Raw genomic sequence first — 23336 nt, 5'->3', positions numbered from 1 at the left:
TAATATATTTTAATTAGGAGAATTTTTTTTTTCCCATGTTACATTTACTTTGAATTGTTTAATGACCATTTAACCTCACTTTTTCCTTATTTACTTGAATATAATATATTTTAATAGAAAAAAATAGGGTAAACTAGCAACGTAGCCATTTTGAAACATGGTTTTTGGAATCTAGCCAACGTTTGGTAAATTTTGCAATCTAGCCATTTACTGAAATTTACGGATATAAAATACCTAATTTACCATTTTTCTTATATTTACTTGATCAAAACACTAGCCCACGATTGACCGGTTTGAATTGTATACAGCCAATTAATTTCAGATTTTTTCGCAATTTAATTGGATATTTAGCTAATTTAATAGGAGATTCGGTGATGTAATTAAAAGAGAAAATTTAATGCAATAAATGCATAAAAAATTTACCATAATTAACAGAAATTAACAAATCAGTGGAGATTAACAAAAATTTACAAACATTTACACTGTATTTTCTTACACGGCTATAATTTCAGCTTTTTGAATTCATAATATGAGATTCGGTGATGTAATTAAAAGGGAAATGAAATATTTATTTGATTGAATAAGTCAAACAAGATAATGAATACACGTAATTATGATAAAATCTCGTTCAAAATTAGAAAATAAATTTGGAAAACAAAAATACCGTATTAAATGCGTATTAAAGGTAAGGAAAGAAATCGGCTCTACCTGCACATATGTAAATTTATCATAATTAACAAAGCAACGGAGATTAACAAAAATTTATGAACATTTACACTGTATTTGCTTGCACGGCTATAATGTTCATTAAAGAAAAAAAACGCTCAATAACCAACTTTGTCAAGTATAGAATTTTTTTTTAAAATTCGAAATATAAACTGAATATAACAAATTCGGCTACAAAACCAAGTTTCAAAACGTGGGCTAGTATTTTTGAAACCAAACCAAGACTAATATAGTAAATACTATCTTACATAAATATGACACGTCATCAAATTTGGCTAGATTCGAAAATTAAACGAAACGTTGGCTAGATTACAATTGCAACGTTTGATGTGGCTTATATCGACTAATTTTTCTAAAAAATAAGAGGAAGAGAGAAAAAAATAAAAGGAAAAAGTCAAATTTTAAAAATCTATAGCTCTTGATTCCAACCTCCATTTTCGACAATTTTGGTGTCAACGCAAAAATCTTGGAGACTACTTTCTTTTAGGATTGGCTATGACCATATTTTCTTTTAAGCTTAAATTTCGTGATCATTGTATCACGAAACACTGAATCTATTATCTTATTTCACGAAACTGTGAATTCGTGACAACATCGTCACGAAAACTTGCAAGTTCGTGAAAACACAGTCACAAAATATGATATTTTTTAGATCAATTAATCCAAAATTAGTTGATTCTTTAACGTTACTAAAAAAATAGACACCAAATTATATAATGTATTTGCATCTGTAGTGGCCCGTTAAATTTAAAAATAATAATAATAATTAAAAAATTGTTAGAGCATATAAGTAACCTTATATATATATATATATATATATATATATATATTTGGATCATGGGATAGTAACATGTATTTTAAAGAGATTGCAACCTGTACAATATTCCAGAAACGCACGGTGGAATTTGGCGAGCGCGGGGCGCGGGAGCAGGCTGCACGCGCGCCTTCTGCGTTATGGCGCACCGCGCCACATCTGTCGGGCGCGCATGCGCGCCTCCTTTTTTGAGGCGCGCGCGGGGGGCTTCTATGAGCGCGTTCCCCGAGCATGTCCGTGCGACACACGAGGCGCATGGGGCGCACAACCTACGTTGTGCGTAGTTGCGACGCGAGTGAGCGTGGGCTCGCCTTGGGCCCGTTTTGAGTGGGCCCTGATGGGATTTTTCGTGGTCCAACCCGTTGGTCCTCTGAATTCGGGATTCGACGCGGAATTCTTCTTCGTAATTCACGAGGAATTTAATAATTTTTGAAAACCACCGATGCCAAAGGCCTTTCTAAAAGACTTGAGAGATGAAATCGTGGTAGATTTTTATCATAGCATATGATCTTTATTATTATTATTATTATTCTTAAAAATGGTACACATTGTAAATATTTTGTAAAGTAAAAGAGAAAATTATCATTTCATGTTAGAGGTAATTGTAAATCAGTCTAGATGAATAGTGTTTTATTCTTTATATATATATATACATATATATATATATATGTATATATAGGGCCGGCCCGAACTCATCCGGGGTCCTAAGCGAATAAACATTTTGGGGCCTTTTGATAACAATAAAAAATCAAATATAAAACAAAAAATTATAATCAAGTTTTTCATTCATCAAAACATAATACGACTAGCACTTTTAGATGCAAAGGTACTAATCAAATTCGTATAATCAAGTTTCTTGACCATATCTTTTTCAATAGACAGAGTAGCTAAACCGCTCAATCTTTCTTGCGACATAGTTGAACGAAGATAAGACTTGATGAAGTTTAACTTTGAGAAGCTTCTTTTTGCATGGGCAACCGTGACCGGTAAAGTTAGCATAATTCTATAAGCGATCCACGCATTTGGATAAATGCAATCCAAGTCCTTTATGTAATTCAAAACATCGATTGCTTTGTTTACATCTTCCGGGACACTATAGCTCAACATTTCCAGTTCCTTGAAGAGATCATTCTTGTCTAAATCTGAAATCTCATTATGCTCCATCGATAATGCAAGATTGTCGCATAAACTCTTTAAAGTGTGTTTATCGGCGACCTTTAATTTCTTCAAATCAAATAATAGCCCGAACTATTTTTCAAAATCCTGAAACTACAAACCTATTGACAAAGATAATTATGACAATAAATTATGAACAAAAATATTTGTTGATATATTAAGTGTTGAATAATAAGATTATATAATCTAACCTGCTATGGAATGACGATATAGCTTGATCAACAATGTAGAAAAAAAATAGTTAATTTTGAAGGACTAATTCCTCAGATTGTGAGAGCGCGTCACTAGCGTTGTCATCAAATTGTCTTTTCCTTTGTACTCTTCGTTTTTCAATGAACACGGGCTCTATATCCATCTCAATTGCTATCGTTGTAGCTTGCAATTTAGCTTGATCATATCCAATTTCCCTGTATTGCTTCAAAAAGCAAAGTAGACTTTCTAATTCTTTGATGGCAACATCCATTTGCATATCTTTAGTTTGGAGAAATTTGCTCACGTTGTTAACAACAAATAACAGATCATGCCAAATAATTAATGCCAACAAGAACTCATAATTCTGGATATTGTATACGGCTAAAGTCTCACCATTAGGGGTGTACAAAAATTGACCGAAAATTGGTTAAACCGATAACCGAACCGATCCGGAACCGAAATTCGGTGCCACGTCATCAAACCGAAAATTCGGTTCGGTTAACCGAAACCGAATTTAAGAATCGGTTCGGTTATCGGTTTTGAAAATCCAAAAATTCGGTTATCGGTTATTTAACCGATTTTTTTTTTATCCAGTTTTGAAACCGGATAACCAGTTTTAAACCGGATAACCGATTTTAATCGGTTAACCGATTTGAACCGGATAACCGATTTGGATAATTATAACATCTTTAAAACTGGTTAACCAGTTTGGAAATCGGTTAACCGATTTTTTCGGTTAACCGGTTTCGAAACTGGTTAACCAGTTTTAAAACGGTTATAAAATCGGTTATCGGTTTTACAAAACCGGTTAACCGAATTTTCGGTTAACCGATTTTCGGTTTTTGACCAATTCGGTTCGGTCATTGGTCCAAAATTTTCAAAACCGAAAATTCGGTTTCGGTTTTCAAATTGGTCCAAAACCGAACCGAACCGAACCGATTTCACCCCTACTCACCATCACTTTTTGTCTTGGCATCTTCATTACTATTTGCCAAAAACATTAAAGCTTCTTTTATCTGCGGGGCTTGGTATCTTATTGCTTTAACGCTATCAATGCGACTTTTCCAACGTGTTTCCGACAATGGCTTGACAGTGAGACCTTTCACATGATCATTAAAGACTTTCCATCTCTTCGTAGAAGCTGAGAATAATGTGTATATTCGTTGTATGACACCGAAAAATGACACAGCTTTGGGACAACAATTAGCCATATCACAAAGCATATGATTTAGAGAATGACAAGCACAGGGTGAATAAAATGCTTTAGGATTCTTTTCAAGCATTCTACTTTGTACACCTTTATTTTTTCCTTTCATGTTAGCACCGTTATCATATCCTTGCCCTCTTATGTCATCAACATTAAGATGAAGAGCCTCCAAAACATGAAGAAGTTCATTAAAGAGTCCATGTCCTGAAGTGTCATCTACCTTTATGAACTCTATAAAAAACTCTTCAACCACAATGGGATTTTTGGAAATATTCACACACCTCACTACTAGAGACATTTGTTCTTCATTGCTAACATCCGGCGTACAATCAAGTATAACCGAAAAATATTTTGCTTCTTTGATTGTAGAAACAATTGAGAGTTTCACCTCGTTTGTCATCAATTGAATCAATTCATTTTGATTTTGTGACTCAAATAATGATAATTAATTTCCTTTTTCGAGATACGGCGAACATAATCTTGCATCGTGGGATCAAACTCTGCAAGCAATTCTATCATCTGTAGAAAAAGGCTATTCCTCTCTTCATATATTTTTTCATTATCCCCGAGAAATGCCAAATTATTTCTCCCAAGCCTTTTTACAACATCAAGTATCCTTTGTAGAACCTGTTTCCAATGCTCCATTTCTTTGTTGATATATTCTTGTAAACTCGAATCAATGGTTGACACTTGTTTAAGCCTTTTTTCCAAAACCACCCAATTAGCAATAGCGTCAACGTGTAGCTTACTTCTCTCGTGGCTATAAAGTCGTGCAGAAATATTATGCCAATCATTTAAACCTCCATCACCTAAGAGGCCTACATTATGACGATTCGTTGCAAATAACTTACAACAAAAGCAAAAAACTTTATCGACTAAAGTTGAATACACCAACCACCTTCTGTCTTGTCTCTCTCTATTCGGTAAAACTCACCAATAATGACTTGAAGAGAAACTTCTATCAGACTCATCTTTAAGAAATCTCATATCAATGTTTCTTTTAGGACCTTTTTCAACAAGAAAATCGATAAGACTTTGATTTATTTGCTTCCAATTCGCCGGATCATCATCGTCAAAACAAATTGAACCTATTTCATTATCGTGTTCTTTTTCTTTATCCTTCTCATTCGGGGTCACTTTCTCGTTCTCGTTCTCATTCTCGTTCTCGTTTTGACTAGTTTGTTCGTTCTCGTTTAGACTAGTTTGTTCGTTCTCAAACCCGACTTCAGCTCTTGTTTCATCCGTAACCACATCTTTTTTAAAATACTTATCGAGAGAACCAATTTGACTCTTATGTAAAACTTCTTTTTTCTCTTTTTCTTTTCTTTTTTTCTGCACCCGACTTGTATCTTCTAATTGAACTCATTAAATTAACTGCTGAAAACAATTAAAAATAAGTTAATAAATATATAAGAGGCAAAAAAAAGCATAATGAAATACAAATTCTAATTGTTGTATACTCACTTGACGAATGAGATTAAAACAAATTCTAATTGCTTGCTATGTACACTGAAACTCAAACTCCAGTTCTAATCGTCATGTGTATACTCAAACTCAAATCCAAGCAGCCAAGCTCACACGCAAATTCTAATTGTCCTGTGTATACTCAAACTCAAATCCAAGCAGCCAGGCTAAGCTCATATCTATTCAAATCCCTAATTTTCACATAAATCCAATATTTTCTTTAAACCGTAAAAATATTTCAGTTGTCTTCAAAGATACCAAGCCCCAATACATAAAAGCATAAAAGCATACTTTTTTACATACAATATGTTAATTGTACTTTTGGTTATAAATTAATATGTCAAGCACAAGTCTTAAACACACACGTCAAAGCTCCAATACCTAAAAGCATAAAAAGCAAACTTTTTACATACACTATTTTTATGAGATTATAATATGAGAAAGTTAATTATATGCTGATATGCAGTATTATATGTTACTTTTGATTTATCATCTATATATTTTGATTTACAATTTTCAGTTGCAGAAGGATCAGCCAAGCTCATAACTATTTTCTTTAAACCATTCTCAATATTTCAAATCCCTAATTTTCAAGTAAAATTTTGGGGAGAATTTTCTAATTCCTCACCTTGATTTAGCAGGGCTCGGTCGGCCTTGGAGTCTCGGACGCTCGGTGCTGCGGTGCTCACTTCACTTGACTCGCGCGCGGAGGAGATGGCGCGGAGGAGAGGCTCGTTTGGGTCACGCGGAGGCGGAGGAGATGGCGCGGAGGAAGGGGTCGTTTGGGTCACGCAGAGTCAGAGGAGATGGGGCGGAGATGATTAAATACAGAATTTTTGGGGAATTCAAATACAGGATTTTTGGAGAATTTTGGGGCTCATTCAAATATGGGGCCCTAGGCCTGGGCCTAGCCCGCCTTAGCCCATGGCCGACACTGTATATATATATATACAAGCAGTATGTCCCGAGCGTTGTAGTGAAATTATTAATATATTTTAGTTTGGAGGAAAAAATATATGGAGACATGTTCAGAAATATCTAGGTTTGAAAAAAATGAATTTAAAGTTTTTTTGGAGACATTTTTATTTTTCTGATAAAAAAAAAAATTGGTATGAATGAGTAGTATTTGTGTCTAGGTCCAATCTCTTCTTTTTTTTTTCTTAAAAAAAAAATCATTGTTCTAAACACTATAATTTGTGTCTAAAAATCAATCATCTACTTTATAGATATAATATAATAATTTGTAATTAAATTTCTATGGAGAGACAGAGAGAGAGAGAAATTTCACAATAAAGTAAACCCACTTATAAAATATCCAAAAACGTATTTTTATCCAAAACTTCCCATTTTCCTTATAAATTTTCTTACGTACATTGTTGCATTACATCAGCCGAGTGTGGATCCCACGAGAAAAAGTTTGATCCCGCGCGTTGTAGTAGAATAATTAATGTATTTTAGTTTTGAGGAAAAAATATATAGAGACATGTCCAGAAATATCTAGGTTTGAAATAAATGAATTTAAAATTTTTTTGAGACATTTTATTTTTTCTGATAAAAAAAAATCGGTACGAATGAGTAATATTCATGTTTAAGATTCAATCTCTTCTTTTTTTTCTTAAAAAAAAATCATTGTTCATTAAATACAGTAATTTGTGTCTAAAAATCAATCATCTACTTTTTATATATATAATATAATAATTTATCATTAAATTTCTATGGAGAGAGAGAGAGAGAGAGAGAGAGAGAGAGATTTCACAATAAAGTAAACCCACTTATAAAAATATCCAAAAACGTATTTTTATCCAAAACTTCCCAATTTCCTTACAAATTTTCTTACGTACATTGTTGCATTACATCAGCCGAGTGTGGATCCCACGAGAAAAAGTTTGATCCCGGATTTGAAGATGGTATAAGCATAGAAGTTCATAAACCGACTTGGAGTCCGACGTGGGCACGGAGCGGGTCCCACCCCATAGAACCGGCATATATAGAATCCAACCTTCCAACAAGGACTCTCTTTTTCTTATCCCAAACCAAACGAACCAACGCAAGGAGAGCTAATCCCTCTCTCGATCGAATTCGAAATCGAATTCAATCCTGTTTCTAGAGTTTCGCGATGGCCGATCGGAGCGGAGACCGTGATTCTCACGACGGCGTTGCTGACCGATCCGACGAGGCAATCGTGGAGGAGAGCGACGGCGAGGACAGAGTCGTGCAGTGGCTTCAGGCTCTGGATTTGCAGGTCGTCGGGGCTTGCCGAGTCGACGAGAGGTTGAAGCCCATGCTCAAGACCATCAGCGCCTCCAGTGGCATCGCCGAAGATCGATTGCTCGCCCATTTGTCGCAGGTACCGATTCGATTCCGTTCATCGAAAGCGATTTAAATTTCGACCGAATTTCGATTGGTTTATGAGTTCGTCGGTGCCGATTTTCGCAGCATTTCGAGCCGGTGGAGGTTGGGATGCTGGCCAGGTGTTTCTGTATACCTCTCGTCTCCATTCGAGCTGGAAGAATCGACAAGCAAGGGCCTCTCCTCTGTCCCACTTCTGCAAGGTAACACCTCTGAGTTATAATCATATGAACATAATTTGTAGTCGCTGCTATAGTCTCATTGTTGCTATTGGGTCTTTGTGTGCGTGTACATTTGTCTGTTTACACAATATATAACTTGCTATTGCTTTATGTCAAGCAAAGACACAACAACTTTATAAGAACTTCGATGTTTTCTGCGTAATATAATCGTGCCCTATAGCTGTTGATATTGAGTACCTTGCAGTAGTCTATGCTTAAGCTTGTAAATGGTAATGATGTTCAACCTTCCAAATAAATATGTCTTTTCGCTTGTAGGTAAAGTTGGCGTATTCTAGTATGATCTCTGAATTAAAAGTAAGTGAAGGTAGTTTCAACATCCTATATTAAATAGACTGTTTAAAGTTTTTGGATATCTAGAATTGAGGTTTATATTAGAATGGAGAATTTGTTGCAGAGTCTTGTGTGTGATACTGGTGTTCAATGCCATTATTGAATAATTATTGTTTCTTCTAGCTATTTCTTCGTCTGCTTGGCTGTCTATCCAATCATACACTCCTTCCTAACTAACTTATTTCATGGACCTAATCTTGTTTTTAATTTTCACTCTTCAAAGTCTTATATCTTTCCTGTATTGATTTTTTGGTGAATAGATTTTACTAAAAAGCCGGTGGGGACAAATTGTAACTGTGGTTTTATAATCCAGGGTTGGATGAAGAAAAAAAAAAAATCTTCCTTTTATTGTGTATTTTTTGCAAACTTATAATTTCATCTGGAATTTCGCTACACGTATATGAATTTTGCTAGTTACACTGTCAGCATATATCATCAAAGAGTGAAGAAAAGTCGTTATACCTGGCATTTCCCCCCTCATGTATTACAAAAATCAAGTAGATTTTGGATTGAGTTATTGGTGACAGGAATGACCAAACATAGTTGTAAATTTGGAGAGGAAATGTCTCGAGTAAATTTAATAAATTGAGTGAGGAAAATTGCCTATCATTTATGGTTTTTTCCTTTTTCAGAGCTGAAAATTGCTCGTACAATATGCATTATAAATGAGCTGGTAGGCTGACTTATTTTTATAATTCTGTTCTGATCTCATTAGTCATCAAACTGAGAAATAGAAAAGAAAAGAAAAACAAGAGGTTTAGGTTAGTCCTTCCATCAGTTGAGCATCTAAAGAATTTGGTTAGATTTGGCTGAAAATAAAAGCCGAGTGTTATTAGTCTAGTGGTTAGGCCCTTGGTTTATTTCCAAAAAGTCCCGAGTTCAAGACCCCTAAACTCTAAAGGTACCCACCTAGTAATTGCTAGCGTTTCTAGTTTCCCAAATGTTGTGGGGTCAGAAAGGGACATAGAAATTCTCTGAATAATGTGTTTGATTTCATTTCTTTCTAAGGCTATTTCTGCTTTCTATATTGCATCCATCTAATACTTTCTAGCATTATCTTCTCCTTTATCACAGGGGAAATCTCAATCTTACGGTGTTGCCAACATCAGGTTTACGCCTCTCTTTCGCCGGAGACGATGGTCACACGGAGAGGTTATTCACCTTGAGTAACAAAACCCAAAGTTCAGCTGTGGAAGTTAACGAAATTGCAGCCGACAACTCTGGAAGATCTCTTCTTATAAAAGCCCCAGAAGGAAAAAGATATTACTTTTGGTGCTCAGAGAAATCAAAGCTCTTGGGTCTTGAGTTGCTTGCAAAGGTGCATATTTGAGAGTGAAATAAATATTAGGAATATCTAATATACTGATCATTATAATCTCAGATGAAATAAATGCTGATCTCATCTCTAAATCAGGAAATAAATAATTAATTAATGACAGTTAAGTATCTAATGTATCTAATATCTGCATGCTCTAATATTTACACGCTAACACATTTTCATGACCAACAAATTTTATGCTCAAGTTACTAAAGAACCTCCAAATTTTATTTTACCGTCTTTTCTAAATCGGAAGAAGTAAAAAGAAGATACATGTATTGTTATCTCATTTGGTCTAACGATGTTTTTTTTTATTCCTTGCACAGATGAAGGATTTTCTAGCTCGGAGGCCATCCGTTGCAGAATTAACTGGAATCAGTGAGTCACGGCTTGGTTGCCTTGCAACTCATCTCCGTGCATATCTTGTTGGATCTATCGTGGTTGGAGCTCAAACAAGTTCAGCAATACCGCAGGCTGCTGAGGATTTTACAAGCGAGCAATCAGAGACTCCTCTGGACGGGCAATTAACGCTTTCATCATCATCACCACCATCAAAATCTTCAAGATCCCGGTATCCCGGCAGTCTTACGACAAAGGCGAATTCCTCATTTCAGGGCAGCCTTAGTCCAAGGTCGAGTTCCTTCAAAGAAGGTATGCCAAGAAACTTGTCTTCCCTAAAAACTTCCGTCAGGGATAAGTTGAGGCGGCGCGGTGACAGCCATCTGGTCGTGGAGAATCTCAACATCGCTTCGGCCGCCAGTACCGATGGATGCTCAAATCATTCCGAGGGAGACAGTAACAAGGTAGTCGAAAGCGGTAAAAGCTGCTCGTTACCTGTATCATGTGTTGATTCCCTCGGAAAATTAGCTGCACCATTGACCCAGAAATCCGATACTCAAGTTTCGTTAATGGGTTCTGCTCTTTTATCCCCTTACTATTGTTGGTGCCCTCCTGGGTATTCCATGCTGCAATTCTCGGCCGAGCCTTCAAAGCTCGCGGGCTCATTAGTAGACCCACCTTTTCTGCCTCCACTGTCTTCATTATTGCCTTCCACGGTCAAATCGAGCTTTTTAACTCAATTGCCGCCTTTTAATCTTGTCAACTCGCCCCCGTTAGATTTCCCTTCATTCCTGCCAGACCCTTTATTCCGATTGCCTACGGCGACTGGTGCGCAGATCCCGACCTTTACTCCGTTGATCTGTGATCCGATCGTTCATATCCCGGTCATCGATGTTTGCTCTTCTGGCCCAGGATATCTGGTCAGTGCGGGCCCGAGTCTTTCCTGCTCGATTTCTCAGTCTTTGATTACCGAAACAGATACGCTGGTGGAACAGGGTGCGAGGGAGACTCTGAGGCTGCTCCTCAACAGCTCAACTCAGACCAACCCAACCCAGTCTTCTGCGAGTATGATTGTAGCTGGGAGCCGAGGTCTGTACTCGGAGACCAGGGATAGCATTGTAGCCATTGGCCTCGTTTCGCTCTCGGGGAGATCCAACGTTGACAGTGACAGGTCTCGTGGTGCGGATGGTGATGTTTTCTCTTCCGACCCGAGGGAAGAAAGGGCTGATCAATCCTAGAGATGTCGCATACCAAGTGTAGTTTGTAGATATTGTAGCCCTTTTCCCATTGGAAAATGTAATCAGTGCCAATTCCCACCTTAATTGCAGGTGTGTGTTTTTTTTCTTCTATATCGCCTCTTTTGTTTGTAATGGAAATGAATTTTGTATCTTGCTTATATTATTATATTATATTACTGTACATTCTTGTTCCTAGATGTGGTGGTTTGCAATTCCTCAAATTTTATGACCATGATACCATTGCAAGATTTGAGACAAACAGGCAGTTTGCTATCTTTTGGGAAGTATAATGATCATCTAAGAAGAGAAGGGTTTCACTTTGAGCAGTTTGTGATGATCATTAAAAACTTAAAAAAATTTATGAGATTTGATTCGAGTGTGGGGCCCAAGTTATTTAAGGGACTCGATCTTAATCATCAAAGTCACTAATCTCCTTGGAATTATCGGCCTAAAACAAGATATTTTGGCCGAAAGCTTCTGTTTAAATCTCCTTGCTACGTTTTCGTTCATCCATGATCCTTGTGATGAAACACTGAACAAATCACAAATTGACATATCAATGATCCTTATAATTGACAGAAATGATGTTTGTAGTCGGATCAGCTGAGGCCAAACAAATTGATGGGTTCTACCATAATGGATTGTGCGTCTCACGTGTTTCGCCTATTTTTCACTACGCTGCTGCTACTACAACGATTACGAATACCATTTCTCTATAGTAAAACTTTAGTTAAACTTAAGGAAATGACATGTGTTAAATAATTACTAATGGCCAAAATTCTATCAATGAAATGTGATTATCCTAGTATTATAAGTTGATGACATACTACCCATTAAGAATTATGTGAGAAAGTTAACCAAGGTCAAAAATCTAGTTGACATAACATTTTGACATGAAGGATCTACAACAAATAAGTCATTCTTTTTTCTCACTTTTAATAACCGTTATATTTTGTATGCTCGTCATAAAAATTTACTCGCTATATCCTTATCGTTTATTATATAATAGTTTTAAATACGTATTCACTTATAATTTTAAACATCAACGTCATAATCTCGAACAAAGACTTCTCTTAACTCGATCATTAGAGCTGTGGCCACATTTTTAGAATCATACAAACCTTTTGAATGAAAGCCGTGAATAATTTTCTATCATTATCTTTTCATTTTCAGTGATCTTATTATAAATACTAAAAAAATGAATTGTAAACGGTTGTAATAGCCATTAATATCAAGTTTCATTGTCACGACTCATGCACGTATTCACCAATTTTGCACTTTATGGGTGTGCTAAAAAAATTGGAAAACTTTTAACCATACCCTAGTTTTTCAACCGTTCGTCCGGTTCAAAATTATTTTCCCTAATCCTGTTCAATACAATTTTTTAACCGGTGTTAAGCGGTTTGTTTCGATTTTTAAAATGAAACTGTGATTCAATCAGGATCAAATCAATTCTAAAATTTTATATAAACATATATATTTCTTTAATTTTTTTTATTACAAAACTTTAGGTTGACTTGGATATACTAAGTTTGAGTTGGATATATTATTTGTTAGCATGTTTATACTAAATTTTCTGATAATTTATTTATTTTACATATACTTTTAAAATTTATAAAATTACATAAAATAACTTTTAACAGTTTAAATCGGTCTAGACCAATCTAAAATGCTCTAATCCGATTTGATTTATTTTCTTATGTAGTTCGATACAGTTTCAAATTTTCTAAATAGTTTAAACGATCCATTTGATTTGAAATCGGACTGGATACGACATTACTCAATAGTAGTTACATTATTGTGTGGTGGACTAAGATTTTACCCTTTTAGCGAATTCACAGATGTACCTCAAAAAAATAAAATATAAAAAACAACAATACACATAAATTTAAATACACATGATATCCTGCTTTTAGTGTTTTATTTTGTTGTTTTGTGGCGCATTATTTGTCGTCTAATGAGCTGTCGGAGATTAAAAAAAATGTTCTGTTGGTCCTAAATTCAATATCTACAAAAATACAAGTAACATATTTGTTTAAAAAAATTAAAACAAGTAAGCGTATGCCAATCGGTTACCTAAATCAGCGTCTTCCATATTTTTATTTTGTTTCTTAATCAGCGTCTTCTTAATGATTCTAGATTCCCCGGTTAATTAAGTCGAGTTCACTCTTTTTTTCTTTTTTCTTTTTTTATCAGAAAAGTTGAGTCCACTCGTATTAATTACTGGCTAGCTTTTACCACGTGGCATTGATGATGCTGTATTCAACGAATAGTTGATCGAGTAAACAACGAGTTACTTGTGGATAAGGTAAAGCAGTAGAAAGTAAAAATGTAGAACCAATGCCTCCCCTAAGTCCTACCCTAACTGAGCCAATATTACATTCGTCGATAAATCAGGTTACCCAAAATAGGAAAACAGTGACGCTTGTTCGCTCCGTTTGGTTTCCAATTTTAATAAACCGCAATGCCCATCGTCCAATAAGAGTGGGCCACGTGGATAGAGCGGGAGAGACGGCGACGTTTGGTTGTGCGTTTTGTCGCGTTGCTCGTTTCTCTCTCTCTTGTTTTTGGCCCATCTCATCTCATCTCATCCATTCCACCACCACCACCACCACATCACCTCTCTCTCTTTCTCTCTCTAAATACATCAGATAAAACGTTTTCTGATCTGAGATTCTGGTGATCCAGGCTGCGAATCTTGGATCCGATCATGGAGGGGTAGGTAGAGGATTTTGTTGCCGGAGAGATGGGGGAGGATCGGCGGCGAGGGGCGGCTGCGATGCCGGAGGTGGTGCTGAGCTGCGTGATGGCGTACATAGAGGACGCGAAGGACAGGGACGCGGTGTCGCTGGTGTGCCGGCGGTGGTACGAGCTGGAGGCGCAGACGAGGAAGCACGTGACGATCGCGCTGTGCTACACGACGACGCCGGAGAGGCTCCGGCGGAGGTTCGGCCACCTGGAGTCGCTGAAGCTGAAGGGGAAGCCCAGGGCCGCCATGTTCAACCTCATCCCCGAGGACTGGGGCGGCTACGTCACTCCCTGGGTCCACGCCATGTCCGACTACTTCGCTTGCCTCAAATCCCTCCATTTCCGCCGCATGATCGTCACCGACGCCGACCTCGATCTCCTCGCTCGCTCCCGCGGCCGCCTCCTCCACCACTTCAGGATCGACAAGTGCTCCGGCTTCTCCACCCACGGCCTCTTCCAAATCGCCCGCTTCTGCAAGTATAGCTCGCCTTTTCCCTTTCCTTTTGTTTTGCCCTAACTCACTCGATCTCTGTTCGGATTCAAACCTAAACCTAACTACTGCTGTTTCCGAATTCGATTGATTCAGGAATCTGAAAACGCTGTTTCTGGAAGAGAGCTCGATAATCGAGGAAGACGGAAACTGGCTACACGAGCTCGCGACGAACAACACGGTCCTGGAGACGCTCAACTTCTACATGACGGACCTGACTAGAGTCAGACTCGAAGACCTCGAGCTCATAGCCAGGAACTGCCGGTCCCTGACCTCCGTGAAGGTCAGCAGCGACTGCGAGATCCTCGACCTCGCGCCTTTCTTCCGCGCCGCTCCCGCTCTCGAAGAGTTCTGCGGTGGATCCTTCAACGGGCAGCCCGAGGGGTACGCCGAGATTGCGCTTCCCCGGAGGCTCTGCCGCTTCGGCGTCATGTACTTGGGCCGGAACGAAATGCCGCTCATTTTCCCCTTCGCGGCCTTGCTCAAGAAGCTCGACCTCCTCTACGCCCTCCTCGACACCGAGGACCATTGCACGCTCATTCCAAGGTGCCCCAACTTGGAAGTCCTCGAGGTACGAACATTCCTGAACATTCATCGAACTGTCTCTCGCGGGGGGGTATAGACATAGTTTCATTCGTTGATTGCCGTTTGGTTACAGACCCGGAACGTGATCGGAGACAGAGGGCTGGAAGTTCTCGGGCGCCACTGCAAGAGGCTGAAGAGGCTGAGGATCGAGCGGGGAGAGGACGAGCAAGGGCTCGAGGACGAGGAAGGCGTGGTGTCTCAGACGGGTCTGATCGCGCTCGCTCGGGGCTGCCTCGAGCTCGAGTACCTCGCCGTGTACGTGTCGGACATAACGAACGCGTCGCTCGAGTGCATGGGCGAGCACTCGAAGAACCTCTGCGACTTCCGCCTCGTCCTCCTCGACAGGGAAGAGACCATAACGGACCTCCCGCTCGACAACGGGGTCCGAGCCCTCATGAGGGGCTGCGAAAAGCTCCGGCGGTTCGCACTCTACCTCAGGCCCGGCGGGCTCACCGACGTGGGGCTCGGCTACATCGGGCGGTACAGCCAGAACGTGCGGTGGATGCTCTTGGGCTACGTCGGCGAGTCCGACGATGGGCTCCTCGAGTTCTCCCGCGGCTGCCCGAGCCTCCAGAAGCTCGAGATGCGGGGCTGTTGCTTCAGCGAGCGAGCCTTGGCTCTCTCGGTCATGCGATTGACTTCTCTCAGGTACTTGTGGGTCCAGGGCTACAGGGCGGCCCCGGTCAGGCCCGGCCGAGACCTCCTCGCCATGGCCCGACCCTTCTGGAACATCGAGCTCATTCCGTCGAGGCGCGTCTCCGTCGAGGACAACGTCGTGGCGGACCACCCGGCTCATATACTCGCCTATTACTCCCTCGCCGGACCCAGGATAGACTTTCCCGAGACAGTCACTCCTCTCGACCCCGAAGCCTTTCGTGACGATGAGCCTCTGTAAATACACTCCTCCTACAAGAAGAAGTGCTAGCGCTTGTTCATAGATTTGATGTAACTCTAAATTGGTGAGCTTTTTTTTTCTCCTTTCTTTTATTAAAGAAAAATTTTCAGGTTTAAATTTTCTCTGGTTTTAATTGCTAGAACATGGTAGTTTTGTAATAAAGGTTGTGTTCTTCTGCTCGCTACATTGTAATTCGAAATCATTTTGCAGTCGTTTGGTGATAGTACGAACTTCCTTCCCTGCCCTATCCTTTAGTTTAATCGAAATGCGCTATATATACCTCGAGTTTTTAGAAATATCAAACTTATCTTTTCAGTTTAATATAAATGACATATATCTCCCATAAAAAAAATATGTTACATTTCAAATACACCCATTTTCATTTATTTTTTTACAAAAAATAATTCGAATTTTCCAAAATACTCTTAATAGAAAAAATATTTATTTACTATTTTTATTAAAAAAAATTAAAACTTCTCTTGTAAATAAAAATCCTTAACTAATTTTTTAATTCAAATTTTTTTATACATAAAATAAAAAATAAAAAATTATTTCATTAAGAGTATTTTGGAGAATTCAAATTATTTTTGTAAAAAAAATAAACAAAAAGGGTGGTATTTGAAATCTAACATATTTTTAGGGGAGATATATGTCATTTATATTAATCTGAAAGGATATGTATGATATTTCTAAAAACTGAGGGTATAAATCGCGTTCGATTAAACTGAAATGATGCTGTTGATATTTTACCTTTTCTAAATTGTGTTCATGGATAGAAAGAGTAGTCGTTTGAGCATAACACTTGGAGATTGATTGATTTGTTACTTTCCTTTATAAGTTTCCATCAACTCCTGATAAATATATTTATAATTTATAAACTGCCAAATATATTCTATATCTCTTTCAATTGCAACTAAACAGCTACCACATGTTTGAGCATCTTTACTTTATTTCCTCTCCTAAACAAATACAATCAGAAGCTTCGTACCAAGTTGTTGAGATTCCTTGACGATAGAGACAAAAGCGTGTAATCGCTGGTTAGATCTTTCACTAGACAGATAAGGTATTCTGTTGTGGTGTTGAATAAAAGTGTGGAATCCAAGTAATGAAAAACCACTTGGGGAAAAACTTTCAATGTGCATGGTTGTCAATTTCCATGATTTTAGAAGAGTATCAAGTGCTCTTATTATAATTTACATCTTCACAACTCAACTTATTTATGCTTTGACTTCGTTCACCATCACAGTAAACGCCAGGACCGCAATATTCCAAAGTTTCACTCTTATGTCAAAACTTCTTACGACTTTCCCCAAATCTGGTGCACTGACTCTGTTCCTTTTAATTATGACGTTACCTTGTATTCGTGCGCACTGGTTAATGTCGATATATACTATGTAATTTGTTCAACCTTGTGTTCAATGTCTATATATACTATCTAGTTTGTTGAACCTGGTGTGCGAGGATCTGATTGTACCAGCTACCAACTGGCAAGTCATAATAATGTTAATAACTTAATATAGTGATTAAGTTATTGATAAGTATACCAACGAATACTTTTTTAAATAATTTTATAATTATTTAAATTAATCCTTTTGCTGAAATATCATAAATAGACATAAGAAAATTTAACTTATTTTCTATTAATTTTATTATCTGGATCAGAGAACTGGACAAGACTACCATAATCTATAATTACTTTCGTTTTTATTACAAAAAATTATAAAATCTTATACTTTTATACTTTTATGACTAATGTATTAGTCAATTTCATTATATTCTCTCCTTGTCCCGTGCGCAAACAAACCAATAAAGTTTTCGCATACGTGGGTTCCCTCCTCCACAGATCTCTTTGTACCGTCCCTCGTGCGCTACCTTCCTTTCCAGCTTGTTGCCTGATTTTTTTTTTTTTTTTTTTTTTTGGCATATGTAGGACTAAATTTTACTATTAAATGAGGTAAGGATTATAATGTGAACAATTAACTTCTCCTTCACAACTTTACTAGTTTACTCATACACATGGAAGAATTATTTTTAGGAGTGACTCAAGATTACTCGTAGTCTTGTCTATTTTCCTTAAATATAAGTATACCCACATAATAAATAGTGGGCTTAGAAGGCGTTGGGATTTTTACAAAAAAGGAGATGCGAAAGATGCATACATTATGTCCTTTAAAGTTTCTATTTATAATGCTAAATAGTATATTGTATGCATACTTTCAACAATATGTGTTTGAATGTAATAGTCTACGTCCTGAAAAATGCTCACAATGAAACAAGAGTCAATAATAGCTAGTTTAAAACATACATTTACAATCTAAGGATCGAAAAGATAATCGAACTCAATTACATTGTTAGGAGAACTATTGATGTCTAATCTTGAGACATATAAAGAGTTGTAATACTATAGCTTTCTCTTAATCGTAGATATTGAATGAGACCCGCTACCTTTCAAGGTTTGAATCAAAATTCGTTGAAATGCTCGAAGCCTTAATGTCACAAATGTAAGGATATATTCGTAATTATTTCAGTCCTTAAGCGAGACACAATTTTTTGTGATGTTTCATACTTCGTGTGCAAGATTATTGAAATTTAATGTATATCAACTCATGCTCTATTCTTGAAAATGTGAATAAATAAATCGACGGTGGTAATCAAAATGAATTCATATTATCAAAGCACATTGATGTGTTAGCTACATCTCACACGATATGCTTTTCTTATTCGCAAATAACAAAGGAGTTTGAGGAAATAATAACTAGAAACGTAAACCGATAATTTATAAATTCCGTCTAGTTAATGGTATTTACGAAATGGTAACATCAACACGTAGTCTTTGGACCAATGTAGTAGTTAGAGTATTGCATCAAAGACGTTTTCGGTGTCGATTCTTTAGTGGAGCGATTGATATTAAGAATGAAAGCTCGTAAAAAGTTTGTGAAATTTTGGGTCCACAACGTTATTATTAAGACTTAGTCATATGGGTCTATGAGGTGTCAACAGTAAACTAAAATACAAGGATATGTTCATCGAGCACAATTAGAAGTCTAAAAGTTGTTTTAGAAATAAGTTCAAAATCAGCTTCGAACTTAAGTCACTTCTAAGCCCGAAATGAGTTTTTGGCCAAACTTTTATAATGGACAAATATTGTATTCAAGTATATGGACTCACTAAACATGGACTAGGATGACAAGCCTAATTGATTTGACAATAGTAGGTGTGTGTCATTTAAATACATATAGGCAAGTAATTACCACAACTACTTAACACGTCTAATTTCCTCATTGGTTCAAGTGTGTCAAATGAGAATCAAGTATATAGGCAACCTAAAATCATGGGTTTGTATCAATTAACTTTCATTCACAAACATGGGTCAAAATTGTTCAAACTCAAAAGGTACCATAACGATCGAATTCGACTCGTCCCATGCTTCAAAATGCCTCGATTCAAGTAATTTGAGATCAAGTCTTGCATCCTTAGCAAATTCTTGATCTCAAACTTTCGATTTTATTGTTCATTAAAACTTTCAATTTATATGAATAAGAAATGAATAATATAGGTGTCAAGTCAACACATATTCAAAGAGAAAAATCAGAACATACTAGACAAAAATTACACACCCACGAACTTCGTTAGAAACAATTAGAATGATCCCATCCTATATAACAAACGGACCGATCACTTAAACAGCCACAACAAGAACCGAATCTCTGTTTGAAACTCTCTCAACGCAAAAGCAGCCAAACCTAATCTCTCTCTCAAGAACGGAGATCAAGAATGCCTAAATCGGCGGGGCGGAAGAAGAAGCAGAGTAAGTCGGTGAAGGAGTACGAGTCGGAGTGGACGTCGGAGCTGAGAGACACGCTCCTCCCGCGTCTCCGGCGAGCCATGCACGAGTCGTCCCTCTCCCACCTCTCCACCCAAGTGGACGTCCTCCGCCACCACCTGACCTCCTTCTACGACGCGCTCGACCTCGCCGTCGACTCCTCCGCCGCCGCCGTCGCCGGAATCCTCCACCCCGGCGAGTGGCGGACCCCCCTCCAGTCCCCCTTCCTCTGCTGGCTCGGCGACATCCACCCCTACCTCCTCACCAACCTCCTCCGCTCCTTCCTCGACTCCGACGACGACGGCAGCGACGAGGAAAACGACGAGTCGGCGCTCCAGGCGCGTCTGCGCACGCGCTTCGCGCTCCTCCAGGAGAGCAACGAGCTCCTGAGCCGTCCGTGGCACATCGTGACGGCGTGGAAGAAGCCGTCGGCGAGCCTGACGGCGCGCGTGGAGCAGATCGAGTGCGGGGTGAGGCTGATGGCGCCGGCGCTGGCGGCCCGGGCGCGGGCGGCGCAGGCGGCGTTCGTGGCGGCGGTGGCGAGGGACTGGTCGGAGGCGGCGATCGGAGAGGCGGCGGCGGCGCAGATGGAGGAGATGGCGGGGGTGGTGGTGGACGCCAACAGGCTGAGGCGGAGCGTCTTGACGGAGATGGTCGGAGCCACCACTGTTTACCAGTCCGCTCTCTTCCTCGAAGCTTTGTCCCAGTTCTTGGTTGGCTTCAGAGACCCCCAAATCGTCTCCCACTTTGATTCTTGCAAAACGCCTCTTCGCGCCATCACTCTCCCACCACTTTAATGTTTTCTTGATCTTCAAGAAATGTTATTTTTCTGTTTTGAGTTGTCTGTTTCAATGTTCATTTAAACATTTTTTTTTATTATAATCTGTTTTGCAGCATACTTTATAATACGAGTTCTACATTCCCTTTTTTTTTTCTCCTCCTTTTCCAATACTGAAGAACTACTCTTTGTAGTTGTAGGGGTATTTTGATGATAATCAGATCAAAGTGATGAATGTTTTATGGACAATAAGTGATAGAATTTAACAGAATAGAAGTTGCAAGTTAATCTGCAATTTCATTTTTAAATTACACATATTGATGCAATTATCATGTTATTTAAAATTGAGATAAGTAAAGTCATAGAAAAATATCTATTAGACAAAATTCAACCGAGAGTACCAAAAAAGCTCTCTTGTAAATGAAGCTTAGCCACAAGGGTTCTTAGTGAAATGGAATCAGGAAGTGACGATGATAGCAGCAAGAACACAAAGTCTTGCTTCGTGCGTAGATTGTTGTATGAACGAGCCGTATTGCGTCTAACTGCCCATCAAGGGATTTCCACAACTCAACAACCAATTGAAGCATATATATCTTCAAATTGTAAACTGGTTATTTGGTACATGATATAGTGGGCTGATAAATACTGTGTTGTTAGTTTAATATACCCAAAAAAAAAAAAAAAACTTTAATGTATTGCGAGGAATCACCGGGTGGTAATGAGACATATGGGCATGGTGACACTCGTATTGGATTGTAAGCTATCTAGGATCTGGTCTTGCTTTAGAATGAATTTGAGCAACAATGGAAATTGACACACTGATTTACCCTAGTTGGGTGTTGAATGACCTACTTCAGCCTTTAGAGATCGCATAACTATGAAATAATAAGAACACTCAACTTGACCCGAGTGTTTTAACAACTCTTTCTCTCAATCTCTCAAGTGTTTTCTCAACTGTTCTTAGACGTGAGTAAATACAATATCATGTGAAAATAGAAAAAAGCAACACCTATATATATAGCTACATCACATGTTGCTTGTCGCTTAAGCTAACCACGTATGATCCAAAGGTCGAGTGTAGAAAAACAGTTTCTTGATCTTGAATATGTTGCTGCCGCGTACGCCCTCACTTGTAGCTCGCCACATGTCGGTGTTGATACATTGATTACAGAACGAAAACGATCTCTCATCGTCCATTTTGATACATCTTCTCTCTCCTTTTTGTTGAGGCCCTTCGTAATTCATCACAAATTTCTATTTTTCTACTCCTTCTGAGGTTCCACTGGATTCCCCGCTAGCAATGGGGTTGTATATTCCACTTTCAGATACGATGCGATAAGCTATGTACACTTACATTACGTACACTTATTCTAGGGATCAAAATTGTAACACTGAGTCCGGACATTCTTGTTAAGCTCTTAGATACATAAACCTTTAGTTTCTTGAAAAAAAATTACACACACTTATTCTAATTCATTCAATGATACTGTTTAGATTATTAATTCGATCAAAGCAACTACCTCAATGCATATGTGTAAACATTGGTATGAGGTTTCAAAGAGCTAGCAACAACATTATAGTTAGCAAATTGGCTGAAGAGTTCATTTGGGGTCATATCCCTTAGGTGTCCTCATGACTAATACATGCTAATACATATTGTAGAATAATAATAATCATAATAATTATACTTCACTCAATATACATTCATTAAAAATAATTTAATACACCATAGCTAAACGCATTAGAACAGTCGTGAGTATTAAATTTGGATCCATATGAATAATCAAGAAAAAGGAAGAAGAGATAGAAGACACATCTAATGAGGAAACAAGTCACATAATCTTAGACCTCGAAAGCTCCCTCGGGAGTCTATCTTGGTGGGTGACCTCTCAGCTATAGAGGAGAAGAAAGTCTTAGTGGCTTTCCTAAAGAAAAATAAATGTGTTCACATGGAGATATGATAGCATGCTCAGAGTAGATCTAGTCCCAGTCGTGCACTCGCTTTATGTCCGATCAAAATTCAAACCTGTGATTCATAAACAACATCGTTTCGCCTCAAACAAGAATGACGCTATCATCACTGAAATATATAAAAGCTGTTGAAGAACAACATGATCCAAGAAGTCTTGTTCATGAATCGGAAATCACACATGGTCTTGGTCCCCAATACGTCGGGGTATATGAGAGTATGCATAGACTCCATAGACTCATTGTGTTTCTTGGTCTAATAATGAGACAACGGCTTGAACAATGAGCCAAACACGTTGTTGGGCTGAAGTGAGTCGAGATTGGCCCTATTTGTTAATGATCGATCCTGGACGGTCAACTAGCACTTCCTCAGCCTAAAATCCATCGACGAGGTGTGATTTTTTAGTTTGGAAATCTCATCCTCTTAGACATTTTCCCGTGTCGTAATCTAGGCGAGTTTCAATTTTTCGACATACAAGGCTCTTGGCGACTGGTCTAGAAGATGACAATGTTCTTGATCTTAATGCAGATCAAGGCTGAGTACATTTCTCAACCTTTTTGACCTGGTAAGAGTAAATTCCAAATATAACATGTTTAATTTTGTTGGGTGATGTGATATTGAATTTTCGCGAGTGTTAGATTAGATAGAATATG

General features: G+C 38.3%; 3 protein-coding genes and 1 pseudogene across 3 annotated transcripts; 3 read left to right on the top strand and 1 right to left on the bottom strand.

The window, feature by feature from the left end:
* Positions 1-2329: 2329 nt before the first annotated feature.
* LOC149379437 (uncharacterized) lies at positions 2330-7553 on the bottom strand (annotated as a pseudogene).
* A 46-nt stretch (positions 7554-7599) lies between these two features.
* On the top strand, positions 7600-11590 carry LOC149379436 (flocculation protein). Its single transcript, XM_089603333.1, has 4 exons — positions 7600-7926; positions 8016-8131; positions 9575-9818; positions 10145-11590. The coding sequence occupies exons 1-4, from the start codon at positions 7696-7698 to the stop codon at positions 11393-11395; spliced, it is 1842 nt and encodes a 613-aa protein (XP_089459459.1). The 5' UTR covers positions 7600-7695; the 3' UTR covers positions 11396-11590.
* Positions 11591-13958: 2368 nt separating this feature from the next.
* COI1 (RNI-like superfamily protein) lies at positions 13959-16360 on the top strand. The gene is made up of 3 exons (XM_089602988.1): positions 13959-14620; positions 14730-15204; positions 15292-16360. The coding sequence occupies exons 1-3, from the start codon at positions 14142-14144 to the stop codon at positions 16111-16113; spliced, it is 1776 nt and encodes a 591-aa protein (XP_089459114.1). The 5' UTR covers positions 13959-14141; the 3' UTR covers positions 16114-16360.
* A 3459-nt stretch (positions 16361-19819) lies between these two features.
* On the top strand, positions 19820-20788 carry INP1 (transcription factor). Its single transcript, XM_089604490.1, has one exon. The coding sequence runs from the start codon at positions 19888-19890 to the stop codon at positions 20731-20733; it is 846 nt and encodes a 281-aa protein (XP_089460616.1). The 5' UTR covers positions 19820-19887; the 3' UTR covers positions 20734-20788.
* Positions 20789-23336: the final 2548 nt, after the last annotated feature.

The sequence above is a fragment of the Urtica dioica genome, chromosome 12 (assembly GCF_054948205.1).
Source record: "Urtica dioica subsp. dioica isolate 48M chromosome 12, U.dioica_male_clone48M_v1_H2, whole genome shotgun sequence".
NCBI classification, from domain to species: domain Eukaryota; kingdom Viridiplantae; phylum Streptophyta; class Magnoliopsida; order Rosales; family Urticaceae; genus Urtica; species Urtica dioica.
This window is presented reverse-complemented; position numbering and strand designations above follow the sequence as displayed.